At 44.7% G+C, this 12,316-nt stretch overlaps 1 protein-coding gene across 2 annotated transcripts in view; it reads left to right on the top strand.

Moving 5' to 3' along the window:
• The first annotated feature begins 6,721 nt into the window (after positions 1-6,721).
• The window catches only part of atp2a3 (ATPase sarcoplasmic/endoplasmic reticulum Ca2+ transporting 3), a 43,196-nt gene continuing 37,601 nt past the window's right edge, over positions 6,722-12,316 (top strand). Inside the window, exon 1 of one of the 2 annotated variants that reach the window (XM_031748093.2) lies at positions 6,722-7,098. In XM_031748093.2, the coding sequence (XP_031603953.1) occupies positions 6,981-7,098 (118 nt within the window). In that variant the 5' untranslated portion in view covers positions 6,722-6,980. The remainder of the gene's footprint in view (positions 7,099-12,316) is intronic. The other variant, XM_031748092.2, reaches the window with a different exon arrangement.

Genomic DNA, 12,316 nt, shown 5'->3' with positions numbered 1-12,316 from the left:
GAAAGCTGGTCTGCAATTATAGGAAGCGTTTGATTGCTGTAATAGCCAATAAAGGCTTTTCTATTGATTATTGAGAAGGGTATGAATAATTCTGGACATGATACTTTTTGCTAAAATATAAATAAAACCTGAGAAATTTTTTTTTCCACAATGATGCCTCTTGTACATCGTCTTATTATCTTTGGGGAGACACCTGTGTCATTTCTGCTCAAAAAAGAACTTGCTTGTTGAACAAAAGTAACTTTAAGTCAAAATTTGTCAGGGGTATGAATAATTATGGGCTTAACTGTATACTGGCAGTGGGTGGGGTTGGGGGTGGGGGGTGGGGGGTAAGTGGGAATTTTGGGGAGTTCTTTATCTTTTCACAACCAAAAACCGAGGCAAGAATCCTCTTCACGACAACTCTGGCGACACCCTCTAAAGCAGTGTGTGCTGCTGCTCTGCTGGGATATTTATACCAGAGCGTACTGTCAAGCCAGCCCCCTCCTCCCCCCCCCACACAGTTTTCAAACCGCTGCACTTGTTGACAGCGTCTCGTGCTCTAGTTCATTTGTGTAGATGACCTGTCAAACCAGCAGCCTCTGGCTAATGCTGAGGAGCTCAAGCAGGAGGTTCGTCATCACTGCTATTAATAGCGTTATCACTTCTGGGACAACAAGAGGAACAGATCCAGAAAGCAAAATTCAATCCATCCTCTTTACAGAAGAATAGCACCATTTATTGTTAAGCCACGTCCTTCCTGCGGCCCGAGACGGCGTGTTGTCTCTTGTCGTCCATTTTTGTCTGAATCAATCGGCCCTGCTGATGAGTTACAGCTCTGTAGTTTAGACACCGTTGGTACAGTGGTGTCACATGAATTGTTCTCACTATAAAAATCAAGTGCATTTCAATGTTAACGCACCTCGCACAGACAAAGTCGTTCTCCCATTCTGGGATCACTCCAAAGCTGTATGTCTTTGAGACATAAGGAAATTAGATTAAAGACTGTAAAGCTGCACCGAGTGAACTGCTCGGTCCCCGTTAATCACTTGTGTAAGTGCTCAGGGGAGCTTGGACAAAGGTGAGATGAGCACTTTTCTCTTTTCTGTTTTTCGGGGGACAAAAACATGAAAGTTTTCCATGAACATGTTCAGAAAGATGAGCATCTACATGGCTGAGTCTTGCTGGAGACAACACGTGCAGCATGTCTAAGAGCTGTTTCCATTAACGGGTGTGTGTTGCTTCAGAGAGCCACCACTGATTGTGGATTGCGGGAGCTCCAAGGCACATATATGTAATTTTGATGACGACCCTTTTGCTCTGATGATGCCAAAGCACTGCAGTAAAACATTTTAAGGATTGCAGCACCAACACTTACTTAAAGGACAAATTTGTTTTGAGCAATAATATCGATTGTGGAATAAACTCAGTCTTCATCCTGTGATAAATGACTTCGTTAGAGCAAATATGAATCCTGTCACAAGTTGAATTTTTGGCTGGTGAATGATCAACAGTATCTTCTAGCAACAGATGGGAGACACAAATGATGCTGTTACTGCTGATAGTCAGGAGCATCTCATCCTGCCAGCCCAGCTCTGTGTTTGTGTGGCAAAAAGCACAGAACAGCACTGGGGTGCCTTTTAAACGCACATCGTCAGCGAGTCGGGTAATTGCTTCATATGCTGCATTTGATTCCATTACAGAGGGGCTGAGTGACAGGATGAGCCCCGTCGTCACACAGTGACTCATCCGGTCCAAAAACGATCGAGCCCACAAACAGCCTGGATGTGCTGCTGGTGATGATGATGACGACGACGATGTGTATGTGCCAGCTGCCAATTAAAATGTTGACTTTGGGGAGAAGGGAAAATGAATAGTGACAAGTGTAGCGAGTGGGCTGTCAGAGTTGTGCAGTTTAATGACATCAAACACAAATGCCAGAATAAGAGGTCCGATTAAAGGTTTTCTTTGGGCAGCGAGCAACAGTGACAGACGGACTAATGACAGCCTTAAAACACCAGTTGTGTTGAAATCACTCCTGTTAAATTCTACTTTGAGTGACATGGGAGGTGAAATCACTGATTTTTACACAAACAGTGGACACTTGAGTGGGTAACGTGAGCAGCTGTTGTGTCTGTTCTCTGTATTCTCGCGGTGCTGTAAGGTTTGTTTTTCAAACACTAACTCAGGTTTTTGGAAATGGGACGTCTTCCTTTTTAGAGAATGGATTCAAATCCTCCTTTTGCGTGGTCTTCCTGTGCCTGCAGAGATTTTCTCCCCGATACAAAGATGTGCATCCGATGTTAGCTGGTGATTCAACATTGTCTTTCAGTGTGATCGTGAAGGGTTCTGTCTTTATGTGTTACACCTATGCTGGACTGGGATGGGGTCAAGTATCCCTGGAACACTAGTTGGATGGGGGGGGGGGATTAAACCTGGAGTGGGTAACGAGGTTTTAGTGTCATCTGAATAAACATAGACAAACATTGTGGGAGGGAACCGGTCTCCTGAAGCTCTGACTGGAGACTTTGGCCAATCACAGCTCAGGTGAGTGACAGACAGTATTTAGGATCCAGTCTTTTATCTGATTTTCAGCAGAACGATTCACCTTGAAAGGTGAGAGTCAATTTATGCCAAAATGAAGCTCAGAAATCTTTTTTTTTAGCTTATGAGACATGGACCGCCGAGGGAAGAGCTGTGGCTATTTTCTATTTTACAATTCTGGCTATTTTACATTTTCTTTTGCACATTTTTGCCTACTGCTCATTAAACTAATCAAATTTGGTTTACAGGGCCTGGAAAGTACTATTGCATATGTGAAAAGGTGTGGTATGTCTCAAAAAAGTATTGCCACACACGACGTCACTTGAATCATCGGTGGTCAGGGCTGAAGACTGCAAGTTAAATGAGGGAGTTAAAAAGACATTACCTCCTCATTTTTGCTCCAGGCTGAACACCACAATCACTGCAATCCTACCAGTCAAGTGCTTGTTTGTCACAAAGCCAAGACAGAGTATGGACCAGCGTGGTGTAATCACTCTGCTCCATCCATGGAGCTTTGTGCAAGCAGGCAGCATCTGCCCTGATGGGAAAGTAACCTCAAAGTGCAACTTGACTCTTATTGACTAGCTCTCATAGATGTGGAAAAATAACAGCAGTAGGAGAAAATGGAAAAGTAGCTCTGTATTTTTTATAGAAAAGATTGAACTCTATTTCTGCTTTTCATGAAAGATTTTAGAGCAAATACTGAGCAGACTTGTGAAATTATGTCTAAATAAAGCTTTTAAAATGTGGAAATGGTGCTGTGGGAAAGGTTTGAGAACTTGGAGTAATATAAGAAATGTGTGCAACTCCTGCAGGTCCCCGCAACAGTAGACGGTGCAGGAACCGTCCACTTTGAATAGGATGATCACCAGGATTTGGAGCACATTGCTAATTGGTTCTGATGATCTGAAAAGTGAACACCTCCCTAATAGAGCGCTGCTTCTTAAAATGTCAATCAAGAAGTGAATGTAAAGTGTTGAGCTGATTTTAAAGCAGCATGAAAGCAGCCAGTTCTCCCCTGACATTAAACCATTTCTCTTATTTTCTCGGGCTGACAGGCGGCGCAGCATCCTGCAGAAATGATGGATTTCTCGCAGATGTGCAGAGCTCTGAATGGGGAAGAAGTGAACGGGAAAGGGGATAGAGAGGTTTGTTAATGGCAAAGTGGCTGGGCGGGAACGACTTCCCACTTGGGCTGCCTGTCAGGTACACCTGCTCCAAAATGCGGTCACCTCACGTCATCATCTCCTTGAGTCAAAGTCAGCGTCAGCAGCAGCTGCCTGGGCCACAGCTCTGGGGACAGAGCTCTAAGGCAAACATCAAGGGAGGCTGTTTTTCACAGTTAAATTTAAATTAGTCTCCAGTTCACATCAATTTCTAAACCACAGGTGCACAGAGAGTGGCCTGTGTCATCTTCGATGGGCACTCGGTGGGTTCTGTCACATGCGAGATGGAGGAGAATGTCTTTTTTTATGCTTGGAAGGGCATGGCTCATTTCCCTCATGCAAATGAGCGCTGCAAGCGAAAGGGGAAGGCAAATGCTATTGGAAGGCTGACAGTGGTGTGTGGAAAATGTTGTGTGACTGGCACTGAGACTAGTACAGTCCCCCAGTGTGTGCCACAGAAGGGAAAGACGGAGCGAGCCAAAAAAGGGGTGTGTGGAGGTGGGGGGAGGTGGGGATTTCCTTTTCATAAGAGCTTTGGCGTTGGAGGGGTTCGCTTGAAATTTATGTCACCGTGAGGCCTGATGCAAAACTTTTAGCTCACACAGCAGGATGGACACACACGCGAGCACAAGTTTCAAAAGATTTTCATGCTGTAAGTCAATGATGACTAATAATAATCTCACTGACTGTGTATGTGAGTGGGCAGCGAGCAGCCCAAGTGGAACCTGTGGTCATATTGTCTGCTGGGGACGTGTGGATAACTGTAGTGAGGTCTGGCTTTTAAAATAGAAATGGAGTGAATATGGAGACAAAGGCAAAGACAGGCCCTCAAATCAAGTGCGAGGACACTACCAGGCACTTAGCATCCAAGAACTTCATGTAGCCGGCTACCATCCTCCAGACAGCAGTTCTGGAAGTTACGTAAGTTTCAGATATAAATACACTTTTTTTTCTGCTGTGAGAGAAGAGGCCAGCTGTGAGCAGGGACAGAATTGGAGCACCCTGTTCCTTTTATATTTTGTGCCCAGCGAGGTCCCAGTCCAGTGCCTGTGATCTCCAACAGCAGACCCACTTCACAGTCCGCATACTGCGGGGAGATCGTGCTGCAACCTCACACTCGGAATGAAGCGATGGAAGTGAAATCTGGAACGCCCGTTTCCTTACTAGCATTCATTTGGCTGATTCTTCCTCAGATGACGATGAACGGGCACATTTTTTAAATTTCTTGGAAGACGTCTTCTGTTCCCACAAGCATCAACTCGAACCCGGCTGTAAAGCACTGTAAGCAGTAATGTTTCTCAGGCAGGCCGACGATGACATCTCAACCATTAAGATATCAGTTAGAGGCTGAAAGAGAGTTTAATTGGCCAACAGGCAAAACAGGCGGGGATAGTTGAATGTTTTAGTGATGTCTGCTCGCCATGTTATGTAAGACCATCATTGCTGTTTTGGGGCAAAAGACAATTTTCCAGAAAGTTCAAGTGTTAATGGGGCCTTGTTAAATGATTTGCAAAATAATGCTTTAGTGTGCACTAAGGATCGCCTCCACTGCTATCTGAAGGAAGTGACTGTAAGCATGTGGGTTGCTTTGTCACAAGAAAAGCTGCATTTTAATGCGTTGCTGCTGCAGATTTATGTGTGTTAACCTTAAATGGTTTTGCATCGGCCGCAAAGTAAGATGCTTTATACCAAAAATGAATTGCCACAAATATGCTACATTTATTATTCATTCATCATTTAACCATCATAAACTAAAATGTATGTATGTGTTCTCACTTTAAATGTGCTTTCTCCTCTTGTATGAGTTCAAACCTGCATCTGCCAACTTCCTTTTAAGCATTCAGCCTCGTTCCTGAGGACTCAAGGTTGTTTCTCAGTACCAGTGCAGCCAGGAATGGACTTCAGAAGGACACTCCAGCCAAGTCTCCTTCAGAGAACACTCTGGCAACATCGCAAGGACGAAGAACCCAGCTGTCACCGTTTGAGATGTTCTGCTTAGAGCTGTTATTGTGATCCTCGCTTTTCAAATGAAAGGACGCCACAGCCATCGTGCTTCATTGTGGTCAAATGATTTCTTTCACTGTTTCATTTGCATTTTTATCTTGCAAATAAACTGAATAAAACCACAGCTGTATTTCAGAGTGCTTTCTGTGCTTTCTGTGGAGTTAATGTAGTCGAAAACCTGCAGCATGTAGAAAATGTTGCTCATTCATGACTTTTTCTCACAGTTAACTCATTGAAAATGAAACCACAGCACATTCAGACTATCTCCTGTCTCATCATTCTCGTAGTAACTAATATCCATATAAACACACTTTAATTTTTACTCCTGCTTCTATTTCAGTTAATTATTTCCAAACTCGAGACATGCTGACAAAGCTATTAGTCAATCAGTCAATTCCAAAAAAAAGGAGAAAAAGAAAGAAAAATAATTTAAACGTGTGAAACAGAAACTTTTGAGTGACCACATGCAGATTAACCTACACATTGTTTCACTCTATATTTCAGCTTTCGGCTTCACGGTGGATGAGCCTGGAGTGCAGGGCAGCCATTCTTTAAGCTAAAAACCAGTCGCTCTCATTTGAGTCTTTCTGAGAACCTAAATGACTGCATCTACATGCTCACTGCGCAGTGGGCATCAGAGCTGCATCCGGGGCCGAGTTCCCTTCACTTCAAGTCTTCGGTTCCTATGTGCACTTGTCTCTCTCACACACGCAGCAGCAGCAGTTTTGTGTACTGAGTGCTTTCAAACCTGCGCTTTGAACAGCGCCTTGTTCAAGTTCAACTTCACATCTGATGTGCAGCTGAAGTTTAAGCAAAAAAAATAATAAAAAAGACAAATCCCCTACAAGGAGCAGCAACCATGACAGAGTATGTACAAGTTATTAACCCGCATTACACCACACGGAGCACGGGTCCTATTTCAAAGGGATATGTCTGAGGTGGCTGCGGGCGGGGGAGGGGGGGGTCTGCGCTCAGGTACACGCAGCCAATGAGGGCAGGAGGGAGTGCCCACAACAACCGAGAGGCGGTCCGCGTCGGCACAGACACAGCACACCTTCAGATGGAGATGAAGTAGCAGCGGTAGTCGAGCGACACAGAGAGAGCAGCGTCTGAACCGCGGATCCGGAGGTTTTCTTCACTCGGGGGGGGACAGGTGACCGACCGCTCCAGCGTCCTTCGGTGGAAATTACTGCTGGTACACCTTCCGGGCACGCGCACCCTCCGATTCCCACAATAGATGTTACTGAACTACATTTCGATCTGATCATCTAAGCCCGGCACACCAACATGGAAAATGCGCACACTAAATCGGCGACTGAAGTTTTAGACAACTTCGGTGTGAACGAAAACACTGGGCTGACTCTCGAACAGGTCAAAGTCAACCTGGAGAAATATGGACCGAACGGTGAGTAGCTCTGTAAATCGTTTCCCTCTTAAATTTGCGGCTCGTGGCTGCTGCGTGTTATGATGTGTATCGATTCATTTCCCAGGAAATCCCTCAGCAGCCGTTATATTTCAAGCTGAGGCAGATCGTGCGCGTAAAAAAACAGTCCCGTTCCCTCAGGCGCACAGTCAGTGGAAATGTCAGTGGCACATTCATTGATGCACATGCCCGTGTTGAAACACCTCGCAGTGAGCACATAGAAGCCCCGTGTGGGAAGGAAAGGTGTAATGCCAGTCTGACCAATCCAGATACATCTGTGTCTGAGTTAGTCCCCCTCCCCGAGGTCGCCTCGTGTCTGGTCTGGTTTGAAGTCATGTCAAGTGGCTTAGTGAGCAGACAGACAGAACGCTTGTATCTCACCAAAAACAAAAAAGGTCCACTGACCAAATACTGACGGTATGTGCAGCTGTGTGAGGACGGACATCCTTGGCTGTCCTGCAGAGTTCAGGCCTTGGGGCATGGTCTGTGCTGTAAATAATCATACTGAAAATCTTGAACAACCTGTTTTCACTTTCAACAGTTGTTCTTACACAGGGCCTCTACTTTGCAGTTCAAATTACATGATAACAGAGAGGGAGTAGCAGGGTCAAGTCATGTAACATTTCAGAGTGACATACGTGGACCAGGCCCGGGTTGCCAGGTCTGCCTGTCAAAGCCTCTTTCAATTGAAGCTCTCAGCTTGAGTCATGCCGATCATTAGGCAAGCCTGTCCAGGTCTACCTCATCGCGTACATGCACCAACACATACTGGTGTTTGCGTGGTTTTGTCTGGAGTTTGGGCCTGACACCAACGCACCTATCGCTCCTGGCCTGTCATTTGCATGTGCTGCCAAGCTGTTGAGCAGAGCCGCGCATTGTGCCAGTCGAACAGTAGCCCTTTTGTTGCAGCCAGCCGACTCTACCCAGGGGCTTGTGATGACTTCATGGAAAAAAGCAACGTCTTGCTACAGATAACATCTCTTTCGCTTTGAGCTGTGAACTTCCTGCCTTGTGTGAGCGCGCTGCAGAGAAACACTGGAGGGAGGGAATACCCCCCTTTTTTTTTTTCCAGTTTTTGGGGGCTACCTGCAAAAGGGTTATCATGTGCTTTTTCCCAAGTCAAAACTGTTAAAAAAAATGACAGCAGGAGAGTTGACGGGTCTGTTTACTATTTTAGTGCATGTCCCTGCAGCCTGATGTACGGCTGCTAAACTGTTGCTTCCCCTCTGCTCACAAACCACAGACTTTGTAGATGAAGCAAGGGCCTCATATGAGCCTTGGTGTTTCGTTCCAGGCTACGTTCGTTCAAAGCAGCTCGCGCCTGGTATGATTACCTTGCCTCCACTGACATGTGTGCACTGTCTGGTTAGCAGGGTCTCATTACCAGGGGACCATTACCCCAAACATGCGAGATCCTCCACTATGCGTCTGAGCTCAGCGTTTGCCTCAGTTTGGAGGCAGAGAGGACGTGAAAATGACGCGATCTGCTGTCCAAGTGTCGCTCCAGCTGTCTGTGTAAGGAGGCACGACACGCTAGGAAGATTACATGATATGTTTGACTCAGAGATGACACTGTCGTGGGCCTGGTGAGACTTTATCCTCTTGCACTGCCTCTGCTGTTTAACCACTGTGCACACAATTAAACGAGACTGTGTCCTGCATTATTATGTCTGCGCATAATTTGGAGGTCACAAATAAAGGGAAACCACCATGAGGTTAAATATCGGCCTAGTATGAGATTTTTCCCCTGATTGTGGTGTAGATGGCAACAAGTTCAAATCTTACTGATATTTATGTCCTATTTTTTTGTAACTTGTTGCTTAAACGTAAATACAGCTTTACATCAGCACTTTAAACGAGCTCTATCGGAGCAGCCGCTCCTCAGACTTTGTTGGAACATTAGCTTAGCTCCCACATATGGAGAGCCTTTTCTACATAGCAGTCTGTGCTGCAGAAAGGAGGCAGCTGGCCTTTTATTCACACCTTCCGTTTATGGTCTACCAGCAGCCCGGTTATTTGCAACTCCATTCACAGAGACGCACACTACAGGCATCCAGCTAATTTACTGTTGAGCGCTACAAGCACCTCAATTTATGAGACAGTTTTTCACTTTCATCATCGTGAAGTAGTTGGTTGTGATGCAGCAGGAGAGAGGAAGTCGCAGGTCTGTCTCTCTCCTGTGTGTGTGGGTGCAGAAGAAGGTTTGAGCGATTCCAACTTGTGGTGCTCAGTGATCGTGTCCTGCCTGCGTGTACTGCACTCATCGTTAGGAAGAGTCACAAACGACACATTTTACCTCTAAACTGTCTTTGTTTAAACAAAAACTACATTTTAAAGTAACTGACACTCGAATGAATGAACGAGTGTTCATGGCACTTCACGTGATTCATCAATCTTCTTCTTAGGAATTTAAAATATTAAACGATATTTAAATTGAAAGGATTATTACTCAGAGCATGTTAAATAATTGGATTTCATTCATATCCTCCTGTTTTGGAACAAAGCCCCTTCTGTGAGGGTTTTTTTCGATTTCCTTTCTTTATGGGTTCTGTTTTTTCAATTACTTTGCAAGTGCAGAGCCTTCAGAACAGGCCCGAATGTGTTAAAGTGTCACTCGACACTCCCTCGAGTATAGTTGTGCAACATTTACAGGTTAAACAACTTGGTAACACGTGTCATTGCGCCACCATTGCTCAGTGTCCAGAATGACATGCGTTTTCTGACTCGCAGCCAGATGGAAATGCTTCGAGTGAAGTCAAATTGCCGGTGGCAGCAAACCGAAAGTGTTCGATTGATAAACTGTCATGAATGCCACTGAACTTCTTCTCTTCTTTTAAGTTGTTTGAAATAAAGCGTTTGATTACTTTCACTGATGGAAGGTGCCTGTTGTTGTTATTATAAGGTGATTCTGTCTTTATTTAAGGTGTTTCTGCACTTTCTTCTGTCTGGTTTCTGCCACAAATAATAATTACAGCTTCCTCTGGTAGGATCTCTCTCACACACAGGGCTGTTTCTCTTCCTGTTCTGCAGATCAACATAAAAGCTGCCTGACTTAATCTCTCCTCCATTTGAAATGTGAGAGACATGCTGTTTCCTGCTCCTCCTCCTCTCTACCGGCACACTCACCATCGCGCTTTGCAGTGCGCGCCTCGATCACTGAAAAGTGTCCAGTTGAGACTTAAACTGCGGTAACAGTGTTGGTGTTGTGTGGGCTGAGAGAAGTTGTAGAAAAGTAATTTGAAGTCTTTGGGGTGTTGAGTCACTTCCCTGTTGTAGTGGCTCTGTGTGTGCCTGCCCAGCTGCTTTCAAAGGGACTGTGATCCTGTTCTAGCTTGTCACTTGTCTCGGCTTCTTCCCTCCCACCTCTGCATGTGTCACTCATCATCAAGCCCTTATGTTAACATGATATTGAGTCACGAGGCTCTAACACATTGCCCGGATGCTCTGCTACAGCATGGTCCGATCTACAGAGGAGATGCACAGAGTAGCGTTTGTGTTTCAAAGTGTGGGCAGTATGCAGAGCATATGCTGTAGCCTCCACTGCCTTCAAATATACCATAAAGAGGTAAAGTGCACATGCAAGTCATTACACAGCATTCAGAGACATCCAAGAGCAGTGTGTGTCACGGATAATCAGCTGTATGTCAACTAATGATCATTAGTGGCTGGAACACTAGAACCCAACGGTTGGATCGATGGTTAAATAACAGACTGTATCTAAAAGATGGCAGTAGTTCCCAGTCTGAAAGGTGAAGCCAATTGCCAGCAGGGGGCGCCTCCTCTGGTTTGGATGCTGAAGTTTGTGATCTGAGTTAGAGCTGGGCGATATATCGAGTTTTTAAAAAAATATCGATATATTTTTATACGAGATATAAGATGTGACAATATCCTTTATATCGATATAGTCTGTGTTACGTTATAATTATAGTTGTGGAGCCGCAAGTTTGCCTCTCTTTCGTCCACTTTTGTCTTTACACAACGTTACTCGACCTCGCCTCTCCTTCACTGAACACAACTCCCCCTCCTCCCCCATCGCTTCACCTGCAGGCAGCGACAAGGTGGACACGGCAAATCTCCGTTAATGAGTTACCGCGCGATCGCCCGCGTGTGGGGCTGGGCGGCGTCAGCGTGTTAACGAGCTAACCACGCTAACGAGCTAACCACGCTAACGCCATGCACGGCCTGAAATCCTTTCATTTTCTCAAAAGTTGACTGCGCGCCTTTTGTATGAATTCTGGTTGTGCTTGATGACGGCGAACCGATTTTATGTGATACACAGCGCTCAGCAATCTGTCAAAAATGTTTTAGTACGACTTTGCTAAGCTACGGAGCTGCACCGCTTGATGGATTGTTGGAGCATTACGGCTACCGAGGAGCCTCGCGGAGTGATACGTACTGTGCTTCAAGGTAATATTACCGTATTGTGTGTGTATAAGGACCATAAATGGCTCCTGTTCAGAGACATGGTTACAAAGAGGATTTCAAACTCCAGGCTGTCAGTCACGCAGTAGAAGTTGGGAACAGAGCAGCTGTGAGATCTGTCTTTGTTATTATGCTCAGCGTCTGTTAGTTTACATTTTGACTGCACAATTTGCTCTTTGTTATGCACAAAACAACATAGTTTTCTTTTATTTATAGAGCATCATTATTTAATAAATGCTCATAATTTATTTTTGAGTAGTTTTTTCATGTACATCTATGCTGTATGTTAATAAAAGTGCCTGTGTGACATCTGGGACACAGCTTTGACTAAGAACTCTCTTTTTGTTCTTACTTTATGGCTTTAAAAAAATATCGAGATATATATCTTATATCGCCATCCAGCTAAAAAATATCGAGATATGAATTTTGGGTCATATCGCTGAGTAAACACTTTCCTGATGAGTTTGAATTGTAATCGTTAGTTTCAAGTTTAGTACCGCAGAATGTTCATTTAGAAAATCATTCGTAATCTAAGTAAAATGGGATAAAGCTGAGAGCGCGCCTACAAGTTGCTATTGCACGCGCCTGCAACGAGCGTCCTTGCTTTTTGTGTTAATTCCAGTTTCTGTAGTAGCAGTTTCTACAGTCATTGCTAACAACACTTTATGCACCCATCCATCGAGCCAGTGTCGCTTATCCAATTACATTTCTGTCAACATATTGTATATAATAAAAAAGAAAATGTCACCATAACCATGCTCAGCTTGTATGTGTGGAA

The sequence above is a fragment of the Oreochromis aureus genome, linkage group 10 (assembly GCF_013358895.1).
Source record: "Oreochromis aureus strain Israel breed Guangdong linkage group 10, ZZ_aureus, whole genome shotgun sequence".
NCBI classification, from domain to species: domain Eukaryota; kingdom Metazoa; phylum Chordata; class Actinopteri; order Cichliformes; family Cichlidae; genus Oreochromis; species Oreochromis aureus.
Note: the sequence above shows the minus strand (reverse complement) of the source record. Positions and strands in the feature narration are given on the sequence as shown.